The following is a 23,100-nucleotide window of genomic DNA, read 5'->3' on the forward strand; positions in this document are numbered from 1 at the left end:
TGTCTATATTAAAGACATTGCTTTTTACGCCTTTTGCGCTCTTTTGAACTTAGGTTTGCCACAAAGCATTTTTGTGGGCTTTTTGAGCAATTATTGAGGTATTCGTGTCTGGGAACTCAAGTTCATAACTTGTCCAAACCACAGTTTTTTAAATAAAAAAGTGCAGCAAAAAATAATTTAATATTATTAAATATTATTATATGATATTATTATATTATATTATTATTATATTAAATATATATGAGAAAACATTATTATTATTATTACTAATAATGTCATATGATTTCCACATCACATTACCAGGGCATAATAACTGTAAACATTAAGCCCATGGCCATGCAAGGAAAGTGTTATCTTTGAAATGCTCCGCAAAACTCAAATAACAAAGTCTCACTTTTAAAACACAGGCCTGACTTTCAGAAACTCAAGATATAGACTTTAGAGCACAACTTATAATTCTCAAAAAGGAGGAAGGGAACTGTGAAAAACCCCTGGCAACAATAACTAAAGAACATTCCTTTATTTTTCTTAAAGATTTGATTGCAAAACATACATAAAAAACAAGAACAAAAACAGACAAAAAGAATCAAAAAGGGTATGCCTAAAAAGCAAGCCAAAAAAAACAAACAAAGCCAAGTTCGAAATGCAAAATTCAAATTACAAAAGCAAAGTTGATACACACAAGGTAAACAGAAAACAAAAATCCATCATCAAAATCCAAAAGAGACAAAACCAATGTAAATGAGAGATGAACAACCATTTACAAAAGTCAAAGTATCAGTGTTAGTCCCGTGTCACATGCAATCTTATATAGACCTATAGGCAGCACTACAGCTGCAATGCCCCTGTTTAATATAATTCATTTGTAAATAAGTAATAAATAAAACAATGCTCAGTGAGACATAATTAAATATTAACAGAAGGAAAACACAAAACAAAATTTACAAAATAATATTTAAAAAATGCGTTAAAAGTAAAGACGTCATAACATCTGTTATAGGCCTATATAGATCTGAGTAAGATGAGTCAAAGTCTAACAGTATGAAACAGGAGGAAAGCCAAAGAATCGCCAGGGTGGGCCTGGTCCACCCAAACAGACAGCTGTGCCACCCAACCATATTTTTGCAATTATAATGATTGTAGACTTAAAGAGGAGAAAAAATTAAAATCAGGTTTTGCTGCATGAAATGTTTTGTACATTTCAGATATGTGTATTCGTTGCATCTAATCAGAAATACTCTTATATGATTGGTTAGGCTTCTCACACAGTTGTGGTGATAAACTACATTTTTTATCAGATAACGTTAGTTAGATGAACAGGTCTTTCCCTAGCTAGTTGCTTTGAAAACCAAGGACAGAACCCAAGGCAACTCCTGCTTCACCACTCCATCGCGATACAAGGATCAGGAACAGCAATCGAAATCACAAGCATGAGCACACACCTGCCATGGGATGCCTGACTCCTTTTGGTAAAAAGAGTGCTAAACCAGACACTGACCTATTGCCATGAGATGAGTCACCTACATGATTCAAATTGAGCAAGTTTCTTCGTATTGCAAAGAATGAGAAGTCAGAATATTTTTCAGCCAAGTGGTGCAAGCAGTTTACTTTCTTAGAGTACAGTATATGGAGGATGTTGTAGCTCATTCTATTTTATCTAACCATTTTAAGATATCTGCCCTCACTACTGATAAGAAACCAGACCAGGACTCATGACCAGAAAGTGTTGGAAATTTTGATCAATCTGTTTAATTCCCAATCTTCATTCGAGTCCTCAGTGTAAGGGTGTTGTAGACCTAAAAATGAAGTAGCTTGGTAGAGGTTCTCTATTAAAAAAAAAAACAACATTTTTGAATAAAACAATAGACATGAAACATACTGACGCAGGTCCTGTTGTCCATATCAAGCACCAGTAGTGTAGGACACTCGCAGCTGTATCCTCCCAGTCTGTTGGTACATCCATGGGAGCAGCCACCATTCTGCAGTTTGCACTCATCAATATCTGAAAAAAACATATTATTATGAGACCCAGCTCTGATGAGTATGCAATAGGATGAGAAATATGAAAAGTCCAAGTTCTAAAGTTACTTGCCAACACACTGTCGATTATCCACATGAAGCTGAAAACCAGTTTGGCAGGAGCACAGGAATGATCCCTCTGTGTTGGAGCAAGTCTGATCACATGTCCCATTGAAAAGTGTGCATTCATCGATATCTATAAAGAAAGTGAGATTCTTTAGTGAGCTCATGTCATGTTTCAAACAGCGTTCCTCCCCTGGCTGGGGTGTCAATAACATTTTTATGTCTATTTTGTTCATTTTTGATTCCTTTGTTCATGTTAATATTGTTGGTCATTTAGTTTCTATGTATCTGTGTATGTTCTTTTATGTTCTGTGTGTTTTGGGGTGGTCCCCCAAGAGGTCGGATCACTGCCAAGGGGTTGCCCTCAGCCCTATAAAGGCTTGGAAGATCCACTGTCCGTTGTGGTTCATTGTGAATGTGTGAGTTTCTTTGTGATTTTCTGTGCTTTTGTGAATTTTCTGGATTTTGAACCCTATATCTATAGTTCCAGTCAATGACCAATTGGCCCTGCAGTGTTCTCTATATCCTTAGGTGAGTGTTTGTGTGTGTGTGCGTGCTTGTGAAACTCAAACCTTCCAGTTTAGCGATGCGGATTGAAGGTCATCACCCTTATTAAAATCCAAAATGCCTATTTTTTGTATTTGTGTTTTTTTATTATTGCTCATTAGCACGTCCACTTCAAACCTTCCCCAGTTCGGGTTTTGCAGCACAAATCAGAAAAGAGGCATAAAAGGTCCAGTAGAATTTTCTCCCATAAAGATAACCACAGTGATTTGGAAATCAAAGAAAGGAGATCAATATCTGGAATGCATAATTGACAAGAAATTATGCTTCATCTTGATTTTCACCCAACAGTGTGTAGGCCTGCATTAAATTTGAAAAAGACACCTAACAAGCCTATATGTGCTTCTTATTCTTTGTGGAAAAGAAGCTCTGTTTCAAAGATGCATAGAATCCTGATGCAGAAGGAACATGTACTGTATGTATGTGCAGTAGATGACTGCTAATTCATTTTTTTTCAAGCCTTGTGCTGCCCAGTAAATATTGGCCAGCATGGTACTTAGCATTGCTACTGGACCTGCAGCATGCACTTCAGTACTGTCTGCCATAATGAATGATGTCTTTACTCGGGCAACCCTGAAGTGGAATTGGCTGATTTTTTTTTTTCCTTTCCATTATGAAAGTTCCCCTATAAAAGAAAATGTGACTGGTTAAGTGAGGTAACAATGTTGTAAACGGGACTTTGAATATTATATTATAGGGTCGTGGAACAGGCAAATAAATTACAGCTTACCTGTGCAATTCATAGTGTCATCCATCAACTGATAACCATCTCTGCAGGAGCACTGGTATGTCCCAGGTATGTTGAAACAAATGTGCTGGCAGCCCCCATTATTCAAAGAGCACTCGTCAACATCTGCAGAAATCCAATCTTAATGTCAGTTCAGATAAAACAAGGGAATACAGAGAAATGAAATGTCACCGTATGTGGGTAAGTCACAAGCTTCAGCAATACAAATGAAAAACAGTTCAAAGCTTGTGTTTTCCAGCATGCAACAGTATAACTATAATTAACAAGGAATCAAAATGTAAGTGGAGTACATAAAGAACTTAACATGGAATAAATAAATGCCTCACTAATGCAACTGGAGCTTTAGATTGACTACATGTAAGGAGCGGCACCTTTTCAAAATGTCCTTTAACAGTACCAAACAAAACCCCTGTATTAAAAAAAATACCAACTTTCTTACTGTTTATTTTGTAATTGCAAGTGAAGTCTATTTTTCTTCTTAAGTAACAGCTCTTTTTAATCAATTTACCAAGTAATTCTTTGGAAAGTTACTGGTGATATCCACATAAAATATCATAGTGTAAATATCTATATATATGATTCACTAAGGCAAGACAACCATGGAAAGCACGCCGGAAGGGGCGTGGATTCACTAAGCCGTATGTTACGCCGCAGGTTGGCTAGTGATTAATATTGTCTCATGTGTACATTATGTACTGTACCTATTGATTTATGACTAATGTATATAGTGCCTTTTCTAATTGTTTTAACATGATGTGTGTAGATGTTTTGTTATCTACTGTATATATTGCCTTTGCTATCCATTTGTATAGGTATTTAAAAAGTATACAATGCCTTTCTTATTATTCTAAGTAAACTATGTGTATAATGCCTCTCCTCTATGTCTGTCTATCTCATGGTGCTTTTCTTATCCATCTGTCTGAACACATTTTACTGTACTGTATATAAAATCTGTCTATGCAAATTGTATGTAGTATGAAAAAGTCAAATTTCCCCCTGGGGGCAAATAAATATCTATCTATCTATCTATCTATCTATCTATCTATCTATCTATCTATCTATCTATCTATCTATCTATCTATCCGGATGGATGGATGGATATCTATCTATCTATCTATCTATCTATCTATCTATCTATCATACCTTTCATATTAATCTGTCTATTTGAAGTCACAGTTAATCACTGTATCTTCTGCCTTAATGTGATTTGAGTGATACACAGTTACTTTTATAGATTATTCAGTGTACGTTTTTATTATGTATAGTTGAAAGACTTGAGATCATTACCGCCGCCAGGATTTAATTCAGGGGGGTGCACATGGGCGCCGGCAGGGGGGTGCAAGTAGGTGCACGTGCAATTCCTGCAACAACCTGCAGTATTGAAAGATCTTTTAGCACATTACGGCGCGTCAAAACTTGGAACCGATCTACAATGAGTGACGATAGATTAAGTGGATTATGTATGCTTAGTGTACACAAAAAAAGAATAAATAATTGTCCAAAATTTATCGACAAAGTTGTAGACAAGTTTGGACAACAAAAAAGAAGGCTTGAAATGCTCTTTTAGAAACAAAGTGAATGATTGTTTATGTATAGTTGTAAAATGTAAACGTCTAATTGTAATTTAAAAGTTTAAATAAAAACTATTTTTTCGCGTTTTTTCTTATTATTGAAAGATTTATTTTTTTTCTCCATTTCCTTTTTTTTCAAAAGCTAGGGGGGTGCACGTGCACCTACTTGCACCCCCCTGCCGGCGCCCATGCTTGAGATGACTGCAATTTTAGCAATAATGATGAAAAGGAAAATGAAACATGTCAGCCAAGTGTGTGTTCATTGTGCTGGGTGAACTAGCAGCAAAGAGAAGGCTTCATTAAAACTTTTACTTACAATAATGATATTTGTTAAATGGTCTGTTGCTAAATGAATTCTGGTTAGGTGCATGGCCATATTTTCATTTTAGTGTTAGGGGATATTGTCAACCAGTAATTTATTTTAAATAAATGTTGTTATAATAGAGTTAATGGATTTATCCTAAAAAATAAAAACAGTAAGCCACAGTACAAACGGTGCCTACAGGCTTTGCGTTAGATAAATCAGATGTTTTAGAGGAGAGCTTCAATAGCATGTGTATATTTAAAATGATAAGAAGTTCAACCATCTAACAAAATTTTCACAAATGCATACCACTTGGAATGAAACACAGATTTCTGGATCCCTGATCAACAGGGGAGCTTAAAACAGGTTTACAAGTTAAGCAAATGTTTAGCGTCTGTTATTGACTTGCACATTAATTTCAACGAGTCAATATCAATTTATACTAAATGTACAGCATAGCATTGACTTCCTACTTAAACAAGACAAACCTTCTTTGCTCACTCACTGAACAAGTAAATCCCAATACCACCCCTCCAGCTTCCCTGTGCCCTTCAACGTCCAGCATTCAGCACACACCATAGCAGGAATGCCCATCACCATTGAATCCCTGGTAGCACTGGCAAAAATATGACCCAATGATATTGCCACATCGAGCATTGGTATCACATCCATGTTTCCCAGAGGCACATTCATTCTCATCTGCAGATGAAATGAAATAACAATTAGAGATAAGAGTAGGATTAAAGAAAATAAATAAAATCCTACAAACAGACAGCATAACAGTGATTGCTACATTTACTTGCAAATATTGCATACTCTGGATTTGACAACATATTTGGAAGATTATTAATTTCTTTCCTTCTTTCTCCTAATGGTTGGCTAAAGATAATGCATGGTTCTGGCTCAGAAGCCTGGGACTTGTTGTCCATTGAAAGATGAGGTTTGAGAAGACTGGGTAGATGCCAGTTGTTTCACTTCTGAGATGTAACAGAGTAATTCCAAGTCTGGTTGAAAAGTGATGTCAGCAGAGAGTGTAAAGCTGCCTCACGCCGGGGACTTCTTGGGTGAGCTGGGGGGAAGGTTTAAAGTGATGGGAAGAGTGCAAGAGTCATAAAGTAGAGAAAGAATGATGGAAGCTAATTAAAAGATTGTTTGTATACATTACTATAGTGAGCAAGCACATGTCAGACCAGAACCAACACCTGCATAAGTATTTTGTACAGTACCTTCCAACAACACTTGTTTCTATTTGGCATTTCTATATACGGAGTGGTGGCTCTGAGGCTAGGGATCTGCACTGGCAATTGGAAGGTTGCCGGTTTGAATCCCGTAAATGCCAATAGGGACTCTGCTCTGTTGGGCCCTTGAGCAAGGCCCTTAACCTGCAATTGCTGAGCGCTTTGAGTAGTGAGAAAAGCGCTATATAAATGCAAAAAATTATTATTTTTCTGTTAACTGTTAACTAACAGAAATACTGTTCACAATTTTGCCCACACCAGCTTAAACGATGAGATCCCAATGTCAAAAACATATCAGATCCTTGGCCATGGATAATTCCATGGTCATTTAGTTCTCTTCCAATTGAGCAATAAAGCAAAGCATCACCAAAGATGCAAACTGAGATGTTTTTCAAGCTCACCTTCACAATGTGTTCCATTGCCTCGATACCCTAGCTGACACACACATCGATAGCTGCCTAATGCGTTTTCACAAACTCCAATGCCATCACAAAGACCTGGAGTTTCTGCACACTCGTCCACATCTGAAGATGAAGAAAAAACAAGCAAATTTAGTGTTTTTACTGGAATAAGTCTACAGACATTGTATAAGGTGTTTAAATAATGGATCTTCATTTGGTCTCATTATGTTGCCACTTTAATTGTGATCATGTAGCTGTAGAAGAAGGTAACTCCTTATACTGTTTCTTGGTTTACTTAGCAATTATCCAGTTAATAAAGCAAAGCATTAGATACATATTCAAATTCACATAATCCAGTTCAAGGTCCTCAGGCATCAGTCAAATGCTGGATACTCATCCAGGAGAGGGTCCCAGCCCCCTCAGCACACCCACCACACTCGCACAGTGCCAGTTTTGAATCTTCAATGAACCTAAAAGAGAACTTTTGAGGTTATGGGATCAATACATTAAACTACATTAAATTAAACCATTATTCTGATATAATTTATTCATCAGCCTTCAAAATACTTTTACTAGACAGTTTGGCAGAGGAAATGAGCTTAGCAGGGCAGGAAAGTAGGTAAAGAAAGAATGGCCATTACAAGATATACACTATATACATACACCTAAACCAGAACAACATGAGATCCCCAGTGCAAAAAAGGACATCTTTCTGAATTTTGGGAGGAAACAGAAGGCAGATGTCAAGTGAAGTTGAGGAGCATGCACTGGTACAGTGCGTTGCCGCACCGACTACATGACAAAACAACTCAGGATCCCGGTTGGCAACCCCCCAGGCAGACACGTGGTCCAGTCCCACCCTGCAGAAATGACCATCTATCTGTCGCAGCCAGGTGTTACATGGGTGTCCCCTTGGTCTGGTCCAGGCACTTGGGTCCTCAACAATGAGGATCCTGCGAGCCAGATCACCCTTGGGTAATCACGCCACATGGCCTTAGCGCTGTAACTGACGCTCCCTCACAATGCAGGCAATATGCCTCATTTGGGACTCCGTGAGCAACCGCTTATTCGACACAAAGTCAAACCAGTGGTACACAAGGATTCTCTGATGAGACACAGAACTGAAGGTGTACAGCCTTCATCTCAGGTCACTGGATAGCGTCCACGTCTCGCAACTATATAGCAAGGCAGGAAACACCAGGACTTGGACCTTCATCCTTTTACATAGATATTGGGAGCGCCACACACCCCTTTCCAGCGACCTCATGATCCCCTATGTTCTTCCAATCCATCTGCTGACTTCATAGGAAAAGTCACCAGAGACAAGGTAAGTAACCCTCTCGACAAGGTCGACACTCTCTCTGCAGACAGACACACTGCTGATGGCTGTGCCTATAAGGTCATTAAAGGCCTGGATCTTGGTTTTTATCCAGGACACTCGCAAGCCCAGACACTCAGACTCCTCACTCAGTCTCTCAAGAGTTCCGATCAGTGCCTCCAATGACTCCGCGAAGATCACAGCATCGTCGGAAAAGTCAAGATCAGTGAGTCTTTCTTCACCAACAGATGCCTCACAGCCGCTGGACCCCATGACTTTGCCCAACACCCAGTCCATTGAGGCATTGACTAGAGTAGGAGCAAGAACACACCCCTGACGAGTCCCAGAATCAGCTGGTAAAAAATGAAGAGGTTCTGCCGCCACTCTATACAGCACTCACAGTACCAGTGTACAGGCCCGCCATGATATCCAGCAACCTTGAGGAGATCCAGCAGTCTCAGAATGTTCCACATTGCAGCTCGATTAACTGAGTCGACCGCTTTACAAAAACCTACAAAGGCTGCAAAGAAACTCTGCTGATGTCCGTGAGGACCCTTGGTGCCAGGATGCGGTCGATGGTAGACTTCTTAGGCGTAAAACCAGACTGTTCTGGTCGCCGGTATGTGAGCAAGTGATCACTGATCCTTTTGAGGATGACACTAGCAAGGACCTTATCCAGCACAGAAATCAGTCTTATCCACCTGTAATTGCCGCAATCAAGCTGATTACCCTTCCGTTTCCAGATAGGGACGACAAGCTCCTGTATACCAGTCAGTCCCATACCGACGCAAGGATTGCTTACAATGCCAGGAAGACAGCCTTACCACCAGCCTGGAGAAGTTCATTCCAGATACCACAGATTCCTGTAGCCTTCCCTACCCTCAGTTGGTTCACCTCCTGTGCAATCTCAGTGAGATTGGGTGGTTCACAGCTAATTGGAGGATCAGTTTCAAGAATTTTTAAATCTTGAAAATTTCAGGGGGCCTGCTGGGGAATCTCAATCTTCAGTCCCTTCCACAAATCTTCTGTTGGGATTTAAGTATGTTGATTGACTGGGCCATTCATAAACCTTTATTTTCTTCCTCTGGAGGCAATTGAGAGTCTCTTTTCTAGTTTGTTAAGAATTGGTGTCCTGCTGAAAGGTCCACCCACATCTCATACTCATCGTTGTGGTAGATGGCACCAGATTCTTCTTAAGAATTTCCTCATACATGGCTTAATTTATCTTCCCTTTTTATATTTAGAATCCACTAGTACCATGAGTAGGGAAACAGCTTCATACCATGACACCTCCAACTCTGAACTTAACTGTAGGTATGGTATTTTTAGGGTCATATGCAGAACCATTTTACCGCCAAACGTGGTGCATCATTTTGTCACAAAAAAGTTTAACTTTTGTCTTGTTTGACCACTGTACATTCTCCCAAAAGTCTACAGGCTTCTCCAAATGTTGTACAGCAAATAAGCTTTCTATGTGCCTTCAAATGCTTTGCTAATTGCATTCTGAGGTAGGTAATCCTTTCGCCAAGAATGGAAGTACTGATCTACCAACCCAGCTGATTCTTATTAGCATAAGCATAAGAGCTAACTAGTGGAATTAGCTGGCTTAGTGCTTTTTCTTGCTGTGTTCAATACTTTATTCCTGTGTCATTCCACTTTATTACACATAACTTTTTTATGGATTGGAATATTGCAATTTCTTTGGCTATTCCAAGCTTTTTATTGAGTTAATAAAAATATTTGGTCTGATTTTCATGTGCAATGGAAATATGTTTAGGGAGAAAAATTTTAACATATTGAATACTAATTTCCCCCACTGTGTTTATATATACAGTATTTATTGTATTTTTGTCTGAGTCATTTATTGATATTGTATAGTATTACTGACAGCGTTCTGAGGAGCTATATAAATAAGAATTTCATTGTACTATGTAAATACTGTAGAGCAGTAATTTTGAATTTGCAGCCCACTAATGCGTGAGTGACTAATAGAAATTAATGGATGGGTGGTACCATGATATTTCTATACTTACAACTGTACTGCAGTACAGCTTTGAATTAGCAGATGAGGAAAATGAATTGACAGGTAAATGTCTAGATTACTAATGCCTAATACTTTGATACTACTTTAGTAATATTGCTTCATTATTTTCACAAGAACTCTGAAGGCTTTTGGTTCAGTCCTGATGCTAAGAAGGAAGTTTCCTAACAGTAACAAAGCCATGTTCACCTATAAATAAGGCCTACAACAGAGATAGAGATAGAAAGACAACATGAAGAATGGAAATAAGAAGCCCACAATTTTTTTCCTACTGTTTCCTACTGTTTTTTTTCTGACTTGACATTAAAGAGCAGATAGGCAGACAAGGCTTCAAACTTGATACTCACATGACTTAATACACAGCATTTTTTAAAAACAGTGTACCTTGGCATATTATGTAGTCCAAGCAGGGATCATCTACAAGCATCATTGGTCAGGCCCATGCAAAAAAAGAAAAGTTCAGAAACGAGCAGTAATGTACAGTAGACGTGCAAAGCGTTTTGTGACACATATCAAAGCACTTTACATAAACAATACACAACTTCCCTCAAAGAAAGGGAGTATAAACAAGCAAGTATTGACACAGAGAAGCAGTCAAAGGAGAGATGTAAATATCAAGGACATGCCTTAACTATTAAAGGGTGCTGCATGCCAATGCACAGGTGAATATAACACAGAAAGTCAAAGTACAGCACAGGATAGGGGAGCCGCTGGTTACACACACAGGTCGTTTTGATGACGCTCAAGCTGAGTGTGTGGAGGGACTGATTTATTTTTAAGTAAAAAATAGCTAAAATCTTTAAACAGAGGTGTGTGTTTAGCTTTGGGGTTTTAAGCTCAAACATCTTTGAAGTCATCTTATTCATGTTTTAAATGTTTAATTGCACAGCTTGTTCATAAACATTTATATTTACAGTGGTGTGAAAAACTATTTGCCCCCTTCCTGATTTCTTATTCTTTTGCATGTTTGTCACACAAAATGTTTCTGATCATCAAGCACATTTAACCATTAGTCAAATATAATACAAGTAAACACAAAATGCAGTTTTTAAATGATGGTTTTTATTATTTAGGGAGAAAAAAAAATCCAAACCTACATGGCCCTGTGTGAAAAAGTAATTACCCCCTGAACCTAATAACTGGTTGGGCCACCCTTAGCAGCAATAACTGCAATCAAGGGTTTGCGATAACTTGCAATGAGTCTTTTACAGCGCTCTGGAGGAATTTTGGCCCACTCATCTTTGCAGAATTGTTGTAATTCAGCTTTATTTGAGGGCTTTCTAGCATGAACCGCCTTTTTAAGGTCATGCCATAGCATCTCAATTGGATTCAGGTCAGGACTTTGACTAGGCCACTCCAAAGTCTTCATTTTGTTTTTCTTAAGCCATTCAGAGGTGGATTTGCTGGTGTGTTTTGGGTCATTGTCCTGTTGCAGCACCCAAGATCGCTTCAGCTTGAGTTGACGAACAGATGGTCGGACATTCTCCTTCAGGATTTTTTGGTAGACAGTAGAATTCATGGTTCCATCTATCACAGCAAGCCTTCCAGGTCCTGAAGCAGCAAAACAGCCCCAGACCATCACACTACCACCACCATATTTTACTGTTGGTATGATGTTCTTTTTCTGAAATGCTGTGTTCCTTTTACGCCAGATGTAACGGGACATTTGCCTTTCAAAAAGTTCAACTTTTGTCTCATCAGTCCACAAGGTATTTTCCCAAAAGTCTTGGCAATCATTGAGATGTTTCTTAGCAAAATTGAGACAAGCCCTAATGTTCTTTTGCTTAACAGTGGTTTGCGTCTTGGAAATCTGCCATGCAGGCCGTTTTTGCCCAGTCTCTTTCTTATTGTGGAGTCGTGAACACTGACCTTAATTGAGGCAAGTGAGGCCTGCAGTTCTTTAGACGTTGTCCTGGGGTCTTTTGTGACCTCTCGGATAAGTCGTCTCTGCGCTCTTGGGGTAATTTTGGTCGGCCGGCCACTCCTGGGAAGGTTCACCACTGTTCCATGTTTTTGCCATTTGTGGATAATGGCTCTCACTGTGGTTCACTGGAGTCCCAAAGCTTTAGAAATGGCTTTATAACCTTTACCAGACTGATAGATCTCAATTACTTCTGTTCTCATTTGTTCCTGAATTTCTTTGGATCTTGGCATGATGTCTACCTTTTGAGGTGCTTTTGGTCTACTTCCCTGTGTCAGGCAGCTCCTATTGAAGTGATTTCTTGATTGAAACAGGTGTGGCAGTAATCAGGCCTGGGGGTGGCTACGGAAATTGAACTCAGGTGTGATACACCACAGTTAGGTTATTTTTTAACAAGGGGGCAATTACTTTGTCACACAGGGCCATGTAGGTTTGGGTTTTTTTCTCCCTAAATAATTAAAACCATCATTTAAAAACTGCATTTTGTGTTTACTTGTGTTATATTTGACTAATGGTTAAATGTGTTTGATGATCAGAAACATTTTGTGTGACAAACATGCAAAAGAATAAGAAATCAGGAAGGGAGCAAAGAGTTTTTCACACCACTGTACATCCACAATGTATCACATGTGCTTATGGGTCAGACATAATTTATTATTTATTTTTTTCATGTTTTTTTATGTCATTTCTGTTAATTTTGCTCTTTTTTGTTTTTTGTGGGAAGAACCATAGTCTGATACATCACTCAGACATCACTGTTTCTGCATCCTCCCTCTGTATTTATATTGAGGGTAGCCAGAGAGTCCCAGCAGTGGGTCAGGCATAATTGTTTGGTGGGAACAATGGGTGTGATTTTCTTTGGATTTGTGTGTATTTTGCTTTGACCCTCCCTCCCCATAACCTATCATCTTATGGTGGAAGGAGCGAAAGGTTTAGATTCATCAAAAATTTCGACCTCCGGTTTTCAACAGATCTCGACGTTTTAGGGTCCCCTGATATTGAAAACAATAATTATAATTAATAATTCATTTGTTGACACTGAAGAGCTCTGCACAAAGACATTTTAAAGACAAACCATTAAAAAAATGTACCAGTCCACTTTCACGACATACCTGGTGCCTTGCTCTTTCGCGGATTCACTCTATCGCGGATTTTAAATGTCAGCATATCTAAATATATATCACGGATTTTTTGCTGGTTCGCGGATTTCTGCGGACAATGGGTCTTTAATTTATGGTACATGCTTCCTCAGTTTGTTTGCCCAGTTGATTTCATACAAGGGACGCTATTGGCGGATGGCTTAGAAGCTACCCAATCAGAGCATGTATTACATATTAACTAAAACTCCTCAATGATATAAGATATGCTTCCTGCGCGGTGCTTGATTGTTTGCTTTTCTATGTCTCACGGAGGGGGTGTGAGCAGAGGGGCTGTTTGCACAGAGGCTGTTTGCCTAGAGGATACAGACGCTTCTCTAAAAAATGCCTCCGCTTTATCATGGTGCTTCGGCATACTTAAAAACCCAAAAGCACGTATTGATTTTTTGATGGTTTTCTTTAATCTCGCGCTCTCTCTCTCTGACGTTCTCTGCGCCTGACGGAGGGGGTTTGAGCAGATGGGCTGTTTACAAAGAGGCTGTTTGCTTAGAAGATACTGACGCTCCTCTAAAAAATGCCGCTTTATCGTGGTGCTTCGGCATACTTTAAAGCACAAAAGCACGTATTGATTTTTTGATTGTTTGCTTTTCTTAGCGAGCGCTCTCTCTCTCTCTGAAATTCTCTGCTCCTGATGCGCGCACTCCTTTGAAGAGAAGATATATTTCCATTCTTTTAATTGTGAGTAAGAACTGTCATCTCTGTCTTGTCATGGAGCACAGTTTAAACTTTTGACTAAAGGGTGTTATTTCATGTCTAGAGGGCTCTAATAATGTTAACAGTGTGGGAGAGTTTATAAGGGCTTAAAATATATAAAAATAACCATACAAACATATGGTTTCTACTTCGCGGATTTTCATCTATTGCGGGGGGTTCTGGAACGCAACCCCCGCGATCGAGGAGGGATTACTGTACCACAATTTTGCAATGAATTATGAATTCTACTCATCAGTTGCTATCGTAACAACCTATTTTGTAATCAGAAAGATCAGCTTCAGAATTCAATTACTGAAATGTTATAGAATAGTTCGGGTAACTTGGTTCTTAGGGAGCAAAGCCTATCGACGCTCACGTTCAACTTTTTTAATTTTGATTTTTATTTTGTTAATAGTCTTCTACTTGGAATGTACTTTAGTACTTCTTCACCTTGCATTCCTTTTAGAAAAATCCTTTTTGAGTTTTTGTTTATTTTTGACTTAATTAGTAAATTCTCAGTTTTTTAAAGATACTTTGTTTCGGGCATATTCAGCAAGTCAGAGGTTTACGGTTTCCCTCTCCTTTGTGAAGCATTTTATATATTTTTTGAACTTTTAAAGCTTACTTCCAATTTTAGTGTGTAGGTAGTAGCTGGCGGCCTGGGGTAAGGCCATTTCTGGTCAGGTCTATGAAAGTTTCAGGATACTGGTGTATGCCTCAAATGCCTTTTACCATGTCTGTGACATTAAATCACAACCCTGAATGAGACTCAACTTGGAAAAAAAAAGGAAGCAACTACCCAGACAGCAGAGATTACCCAAAAAAGAGTACAGAAGGAAACAACTGCAGGAAACAAAAACAAAATAATCCTCACCCAAACATGCTAGCTTTTCAGCTCTGAATCCAGTGTGGCAGTTGCAGGCATAGCTGCCGAGCGTGTTGACGCAGATGTTCCCCAATTCCCGGCGACAACGGTCTTCAAAGGAGCACTCATCGACATCTGGAAGAGAGTTAGTATTCAGTAAACTCAAACTTCTCATTCATCCATCTGTCAGTCCTTTGTGGGAAATCTACTGCTTTGATAATGAATTCTGAATGGTGAATGAAGAAAGATTTCCAGGATTATTGTGAGTGACTGAAAAAACAGTAGATAAATAACATGAACCAGAAGGAGAGTCAGTGCCAGGTGAAAGGTCAAAATCGGGAGATCAAAAATATATTGAGCAAACAAGGCATGAGGCAAACCAAAAATCAAAGTCAAAATCAAGCCCATAAATGCATCAATGAAACAGACTTAGTACTAGGCCTGCTTGAAGAGGGAAACCAACTTCTGTTAAAGATTAAAGTTTTATCCAGCTGAAGGATACTTTCTATTTGTGACATCGGCATATTTATACCAGAATATCAGGTGACGTCACTTGAAGCGCATAAATAATAAGCAAAATAAAATAGAATAAACAAAAATAATGTTTATCATAACAAATGGGATACAGATTTATCACAGGGCTCACCATGTTTTAGGCAGGGTCTCAAACCTGGCTTGAGTATACTTACATTTTTTGTAATCCTTTTGTTATTTTTTAAATATTATTGAGTGTATTATGTCATTGGCTATATCTTTTGCCATTTTCTGTGTTGTGTCTTGAATATTTTTTTGTTATTCATTATTAATTATATAATATGTTTATTGTTGTATTAGGGTATTTAGGTATGTGTCCTTCCCCTTTATTTACAATTTCAGGGAACAGGGCCACCATGAAGTTTCAGCTGGAGAACCACCCTGTATCTAAATATTCCTGGCAGAGGGTCTGGTTCTCCAGATCGACACTGAGATTTGTATTGTGAATATCGTCTGTAAGTAAGAACAACATGGATACACATGTTAGAGTGCTACTGACCCACCAACCCCGCTACTATCACCCAATGTCCAGCTCCTACTTAATACCCATTAAAGGCTGTGAGGGACACCTTTTTTCTTTTTTAGTCGCTTCCCGAGCTAACTGACTTCCTTGTACAGTCTTGTCTCCCATTTCAGTGTTATGACTCTGAAGTACATTGTTCTTTCCCTCTCTCTCTCATTTCTTGTACCCGCACATACTACTTCTGCAATGCTCAGCTCACTTTCCACTCCTTCTATGTTGGTGTTGCAGTCCAGCAATGCTTAATCTTTCTGTCAATAGCGCTTTGACCTCTCTGTGGAAGGTCCTCCCCCTTCATGCACCTTCTGCCAATTGACTCACCCTGGACTCTCTTGCTCCTAGCCAACCCCCCTCTTCTCTGCTCTCCAGAGCTCCATGAAATGCTTCATTTGCTTAACCCATGGCTTCTTCTGAAAACATGTCGCTCAGCAGCTGTCCATCTACATGGCTTTCTGAAATTATTCACAGATCATTACGATATATTTAGTGTCTAAAATATTTCAACTTAAGAATGCTTTAGAGAAATAAGCAACGTACAGTTGGAAAGTATTTCTCGACACTTTAAATATAAATCTGGAACAAAGCACACTTTGCAATGTCCTTGGGGGTTAATAAACATTATTAGTGAAATGCTCAATGTGTGTAATGCATAACCTACATTGCAGATTAATGGTATATAATGTGCTGTTTTAAATCACATTTTACGGAATCACAATGATTATGCTTAAATTAATTTGTGTTTGTTCATCAAACAAGCTCGGAAAAACATTTTTTGTGTGAAAATAGTGCATTTGTTAACCCATCTAAATTCATTAAAATTTTTTTTTTTTTATTTTTACTGTAAAAACCACTTCACATCTGCAGCGTTCTGAGCCCCTGGAAGACACTGAGATGAGCAAATGATAAATGCTTGGAAAGATTTGGTGTTTTGCCTCCTCCTATTCACACAGATGCAGCACCATGATGGAGTTAGACTACTACTGTTTTTATAGCTGTATTGTTTCAACTTCAAAGCCTGTGTCCGTACACAGCCTCTGTGGAGTCTGCATGTTCTTCCATGTTTGTGTGGGTTTTCCACACAGTCATAGCTTTTCATTATGCTTTGCTGCCTGCAGATGTGTTACCACATTAAGCAAATGTTCAAAGTGACTTTTCTCAAAGTGGGATTGATTTTACTTCCTGGATGACCACAAAGACTGCTAAGTTTTGCTCCAACTAAGTCTTTAATCTGAAGCTAACTCAACCTTAAAATCCTGTTTATTTCGCATTCGTATTTTTGTTTTTCTTGACTTAATGGTTAGGTTGAAAACAGTGGTTTTGAAACATTGTTGCTTTAGGTGTGTATTTTATCAAAGATGCTTTTGCAACTTTCATTAAACAGGCAGGTTTATAACATATTCCTTCATTTATCTTACTGTGGGTACTCTAGTGACAAAATAAACCTTAAACTAATGTGATATTAGTGTTGGCTGCTATGAACTACCTGAACCACTTCAAACTACTTTTGGATAGATAGATAGATAGATAGATAGATAGATAGATAGATAGATAGATAGATAGATAGATAGATAGATAGATAGATAGATAGATAGATAGGAAAGGCACTATATGATAGATAGATAGATAGATAAATACTTTATTAATCCCAAGGGGAAATTCACAAGTAGTAGACTGAGCAAGAGTGAGGAGTTCTTTGGAAAGGATACAGCATAATTCATCTTTAAGGCCTGTTTTATACTTAAACGTTATGCGACATGTGCAGTTGTGGATGCTGGGTGCTGCCACCCAAACTGTGTACGGACTATACTTCTACATATACTTTATGTAAATCTGGAGGTAGCAGTACGAGACATCATCACGGTGAGAAAACAACTTATGGTTTTGTTGTGTTATGAGTTGAGGGAAGAAAGATATTAAAGATAAAAATTCTGTGCATTTTGATGCTGTTTCGAAGGTGCAAAAAAAAAAATGGCAAAAGTGACACAGAAGATTGTATGTGAGATGTTTAACTGTATCATGTCATTATGATGGGAAATATACAAGCCTTGTATTGCTTATGTGAGAAATGGATGAAGAAAAGCACCATGAATACTTTCGCATGTCAAAATTTAAGTGTGATGATTTTCTTCACCGCATTGAACCATTCATCATACATCGAAGCTCACACATTGATCCTGTAGGAGCTGTAATGTGGCTTGCCACCACGCTGCGTTATCTTGCAACAGCTGAATCCTCACTTCTTTTCTTGGACATTTTCTGCATTGCACAGGTGTATATGTCTCAGATTTGCTTCCATTTTGTCTTACACTTTTCTACATAAACTTTCAAAGAGCTGCCGATTTGATGCCAGCTGTTCTGACAGGCATGGCTGTCACTATGGAGATGCTGATAGTAAACAACGATGCTGACGTCACATACCAACTTGAACATGCTGTGCCACTCAAATTTTTGCTGGTACTACAACTCATGCACACATTGTGTTAATTTCTAACGACGTGCTCAGAGGACATGCGCTGGGTATGTCTGGCAGTGTCACGATGCGTATGTGTAAGCGTTCTAAGCATCAGGTATAAACCCGGATTTAGACATTCCATTATGGAGTGCTTTGGCAATAGGAGGTACAAAACACCTTTAGTGTCACTTTAGAGTCTCCCATAAGGGTTGTTTGCCACGAGTTGACAGTGGCTCTCTCAATTTCTTTTCTGCTTATTTATTTGGCTGTTTTTTAATGCATTCTTTTGTTTTATGTTACTGTTTCCTGCCTTTTTATATTGAATTATGTACTAATTAGTATTTTCTCGCTTATTAGTAATTTTATATTGTCTTCTTGAGCCCGAAGGGGTTGGCACACCCTGATGTGCTAAACATAGGGATCCCCTTTGAACCTATATAAGGCCTGAGACGCATCATTAATTCCTGTTTGTTTCATTCTCTCTCTTTCTGGATTTCCTGTTCTAATTTTTGAGTTTCATTTTAAATTTTTGAACATTCTTGTTTCTGGTTTTTGGTAATAGCTTTTTGGACTTTATTTTTATTCTCCTGGGTTGCCTTTGCTTATGTATTTTGCACCACTTTACCACTGAACATACATTTTTAGGTCTAGTGAGTTCACCATAATTTTTAGGAAATGGCCATGGTTTCATCATTGGCTTATATGTCTTTTCTTTGCACTTATGCATTTTATCATCTTTTGCGTCAAATTGTGTAATTTAAGATTTGTTTCTGTTTGTTTATTATTGAAGAATTTTTTTTTATGATTATTTCTTGTTTCTGTATTATGTTAATAATTAGACAATTATTCTTTGTGTTCTGTACCCTGTTCTCAGTATATGAAGCCTAAGGAGGAGGGACCACCTGATGCTACCGGAATGCTACTTAAAAGCAGAGCAAACCACAAGATGGTTGCTGTGGCATTCAGTTCTTCTTCTGACTTTCAGCTCTCCATGGATTTTAAATTTGTTGATAAATCTTTATATCTTTAGGCCCTCAAATCAAATGTCTTTATAAACATTCAAATATATGAAAGAACATTATTTTATCATTGAGGACCAAGGAGTGTTATTTTTTCTCCCCTGTTATTATGAATTTCATTTCTTGTTGTGTCTGTACGGTCTGAAAAGCTTGCTCCTAGATTTTAGGTAAGGTTGATTTTGGTAAATGTAGGCCTCATGTGTACTTGGAAGCATACTTATAAAGGTTCCTGTACCCATTATGTACAGATAACAATAATAAGATTTTTTTTTCTGGCTGAGATTTGTGAGACTGTACAGACAACAACTGCTGTGCAGGTGTTTCTCAAGTCACAGCTTTATGGCAGTGTGGCTGGAGGCACATAGGAGACTCTTAAGTCAGCTGGAAGAAGGTTATAAGGCCTGAAGTCACCAAAATGTATTATTGTTTTCAATTAGATTAAATGCCATATTTGAAAGCTGCACATTAAAAACATATTATCTCCACAGTGAAGCATGCTGATGGCAGCATTAGGCTGTAAGGATGGGTCTCTGCAGCAAATTCTGGAATGCTGGTGGAGATAAATGAAGAGGGTGAATACTTATATGATCAGATATTGTGTGTTTTATATTTGTTGTTAATTTAGACCACTTTGCAGAGATACATTGTTCATTTGAAATTAAACAGTACTTTTATGATGATTAGTGTCAAAAGAGCCAAACTAAATTCACTGTGATACAGATGCTTTATAACAACGTCCAAGCGGATGAATACTTTTAATAGGCACTGTATAAATTTAAGATACAGATTGTTTAGAGTCTGAACTTTATTTTTCAAACAACAGACTAGACTTGGCAGTGCAAAAAAAATGAGCTTTTTGAGCATACCACCTGCACGTAAGAACAGGTGATTCATCTGGAGCTAAGCATGTTTGGGCCGAGCCAGTTCTTGGATGGGAGACCATCTAGGAAAATCTTTGGTTGCTGCTGGAAGAGGCAATCAGGGGGCACTTACTCTGTGGTGGATCCCAGTGCCTCAGTGCAGCGATGGGGACACTATGCTGAAAAATGTTGTCTTTTTTCGGGTGAGACATCAAGCCGAGATCCTGACTCTCTATGGTCACAAAAGATCCCTGATCATCTTTCGAAAAGAGTATGGTTTTTCCCGATATCCTCGCTAAACTGCCCAGCATAGCCTAATCTATTTTGGCCCCTCTAATCGTCCCCTGTCTCTAACTGGATAATTATCTCTCTTACCCCATCACCACCTAATAGCTAATGTGTGGCGTGTGTACTGGTGCAAGAATGGCTACCATCACATTATCCAGCTGGATGCTATACATTGGTGGTGGTTGTCTATGTAAATCACTTTGAGTAGTTGGAAAAGCGCTACATAAATAAAATTATCATTATTATTATTTTCTTCTGTTTTTATATTTGTTTTTGGTTGAAAGTCTTGTCTGACAAATGACTACTGATCCTGCTTTGCCATTGACTTTGGTTATTGTTCTTTTTTGTAGATTTATTGCCCTTGCCTATCTAACCACTGTATTCAATTTCCCCTTAAAAACTTCTTGGCACTTTGAAATAAATATATATTTTTTTGTTTTGCACTTTGTACAAGCACTACAACTTGTCTCTGTCCTTCATGGAACATCGGGAAGCCATGTAGTTTTCATCACTGAAGCTCTCAAAAAAGGTGGAAATTCATTGATTTACTGTACATAAAAGCCACTCTGCATTTTTTTATTGTTTGGGTACTAATTAAAGTAAAAAAATACAATTTAGGCATGGATCTCAAAAGTAAAGCAATTAAACTTAGGGTAAAAAAGGGTAAAAGTTAGCAGAAGTAATCACTAACTAATGTGCGTTACAGCCACAGCAGCCCTCTAGGATCTGAGTTTGACACTCCTGCTCTAAACCAAACAATCATAAATTTCAAATAAACATGAAGTCATCAATAAGGATAGGATATTGGTGAAGTCGTTAGAGCAGCTGCCTCACAGTTCCAGAGTGCTGGTTTCAAATGCCAGAGCTACATTATCTGTATAAGTTTGCACTCTCTCTTGCTGACTATGTGGTGTTCTTGTTTTTTTCTTACATCCCAAAAGACGTGTGTTAGGGGAACTCTCAACTGTAAATTGGCATTGTGTGAATATGTGTATGTGCATTAGTGTACCCTGCAATGGACTGCCATCTCATCCAGGGGCTTCCTTAAAGTGCGGAACCTGTTCTGCTAACTTTGGCCCCCACAATCCTGAACTCAAATAAGCAGGCAGTGAAAATAAATAGATGAATTTGCATTTTTAAAGTGAGTTATTCTATAATATTTTGTGAAAGAACTAAATATTATACTCATATGATGTATACTCTGCTGCATTTGCAAAGTGACCTGGATCAGATGGCACTCACAGATCTTTCTGTTTAAGTCAGCACTGGCCAGACACCACAAAGAATGCAGGAATTTTAATTAAGGGGTCCCTTAAAGCTAATTGAGGTGGTCTCCCACAGCAGCTTTAAATCACTGCCTGTAAGGGCAAGCCGTCCACCAGGTGGTTCCTATTATGGCACATATTGGACCCTGGGGTTGTTTCTATCGGAAGTCCTAAGAACAAAAGTGTCAGTTTGTGATTCACATTGGGATTTGGCCAACAAACAATGCAAAGAGCAGATCTTCTGGTTATCCCCTCGGGCACTCAGTAACAGACACCATTATCATCAGCATCTCCTCCCACTTCCTTAGGTCTGAGCAGCCCAGCTTGTAGATACACTATCTCAGTGTGCCTCTACATGAAAATGGCCTACTTGTTACAAGTCAAATTCAAACCTATAAAATATCAATAAAGGAGTGAAACTTGAAAATGTGCTCACTACAAAACCTGTAACTGAAACGTAATGAATACAGTAGATGATGGTTCAAATGGCAACAATGTGATTACCCAAAGTGGTACTAGTGCTGCTGCCTTGCATCCCCAAGCATCTGGATTCAGTTTACAATCTGGTCACTGTCTTTTTGGTGTGTGCACATTCTTCCTATGTGGTTAACTCTGGGTTCTCCCTGAATGTCAATAGTGATGTGTTAAATAAGCATATTTCCCTTCACATACGGTTTTGCATAACTGACATTAAAAGTTGTTCTGCAGGCACATGTGCAATTAAAAGATGTAAAACTCACTGAAATCAGTTTTTTCCTCTCTAGAACTGCCAGTGCCTAGGCCATAAAAGAAGCAGGAGCTACATACAGACCATCTATCAAATGAAATATAGCATCGGCTTCTAGGGGTAATTGCAGAATTCATCTCTATACTGCGATGTAGTGATGTAATTACTTTTAGAAGTATTTGATTGGCAAACTGTCTTAATTGAGTTCATTGGGCCTACCTTTAGAGCCAGTGCCTTATTAATTTTCATACAATGGGAAAATCAAACGAATTCAGCAAAGACCTCAGAGAAAACGTTGTTGAACTCTACAAATCTGGTTTCCTTCTAAGCAGCAATTTCCAAATGGGAACTAAAAAACCTGAAGGGACCATGAGCTTCTGTTTAAACAACTGTAAAAAAATATCTGGGGACCACACAAACAATGCACTGTTCAGAAAGGAGGTACAAAAAGGGAAGAACAAACTTTGTTGAGAAAGGTTTGATTGAACCCCAAGACAACAACAAAGGTAATGATGAAGGATCCACCAAGTAT

At 38.4% G+C, this 23,100-nt stretch overlaps 1 protein-coding gene across 2 annotated transcripts in view; it reads right to left on the reverse strand.

Moving 5' to 3' along the window:
* si:ch211-221n20.8 (fibropellin-1) overlaps positions 1-23,100 on the reverse strand; it is a 95,402-nt gene that overhangs the window by 22,008 nt on the left and 50,294 nt on the right. Inside the window, exons 8-14 of one of the 2 annotated variants that reach the window (XM_039753814.1) lie at positions 14,913-15,038; positions 10,652-10,684; positions 6,909-7,031; positions 5,846-5,968; positions 3,377-3,499; positions 2,093-2,215; positions 1,880-2,002 (exon numbers count right to left, since the gene is read on the reverse strand). In XM_039753814.1, coding sequence (XP_039609748.1) covers positions 1,880-2,002; positions 2,093-2,215; positions 3,377-3,499; positions 5,846-5,968; positions 6,909-7,031; positions 10,652-10,684; positions 14,913-15,038 — 774 coding nt within the window. The remainder of the gene's footprint in view (positions 1-1,879; positions 2,003-2,092; positions 2,216-3,376; positions 3,500-5,845; positions 5,969-6,908; positions 7,032-10,651; positions 10,685-14,912; positions 15,039-23,100) is intronic. The other variant, XM_039753815.1, reaches the window with a different exon arrangement.

The sequence above is a fragment of the Polypterus senegalus genome, chromosome 5 (genome assembly GCF_016835505.1).
Source record: "Polypterus senegalus isolate Bchr_013 chromosome 5, ASM1683550v1, whole genome shotgun sequence".
NCBI lineage: Eukaryota > Metazoa > Chordata > Cladistia > Polypteriformes > Polypteridae > Polypterus > Polypterus senegalus.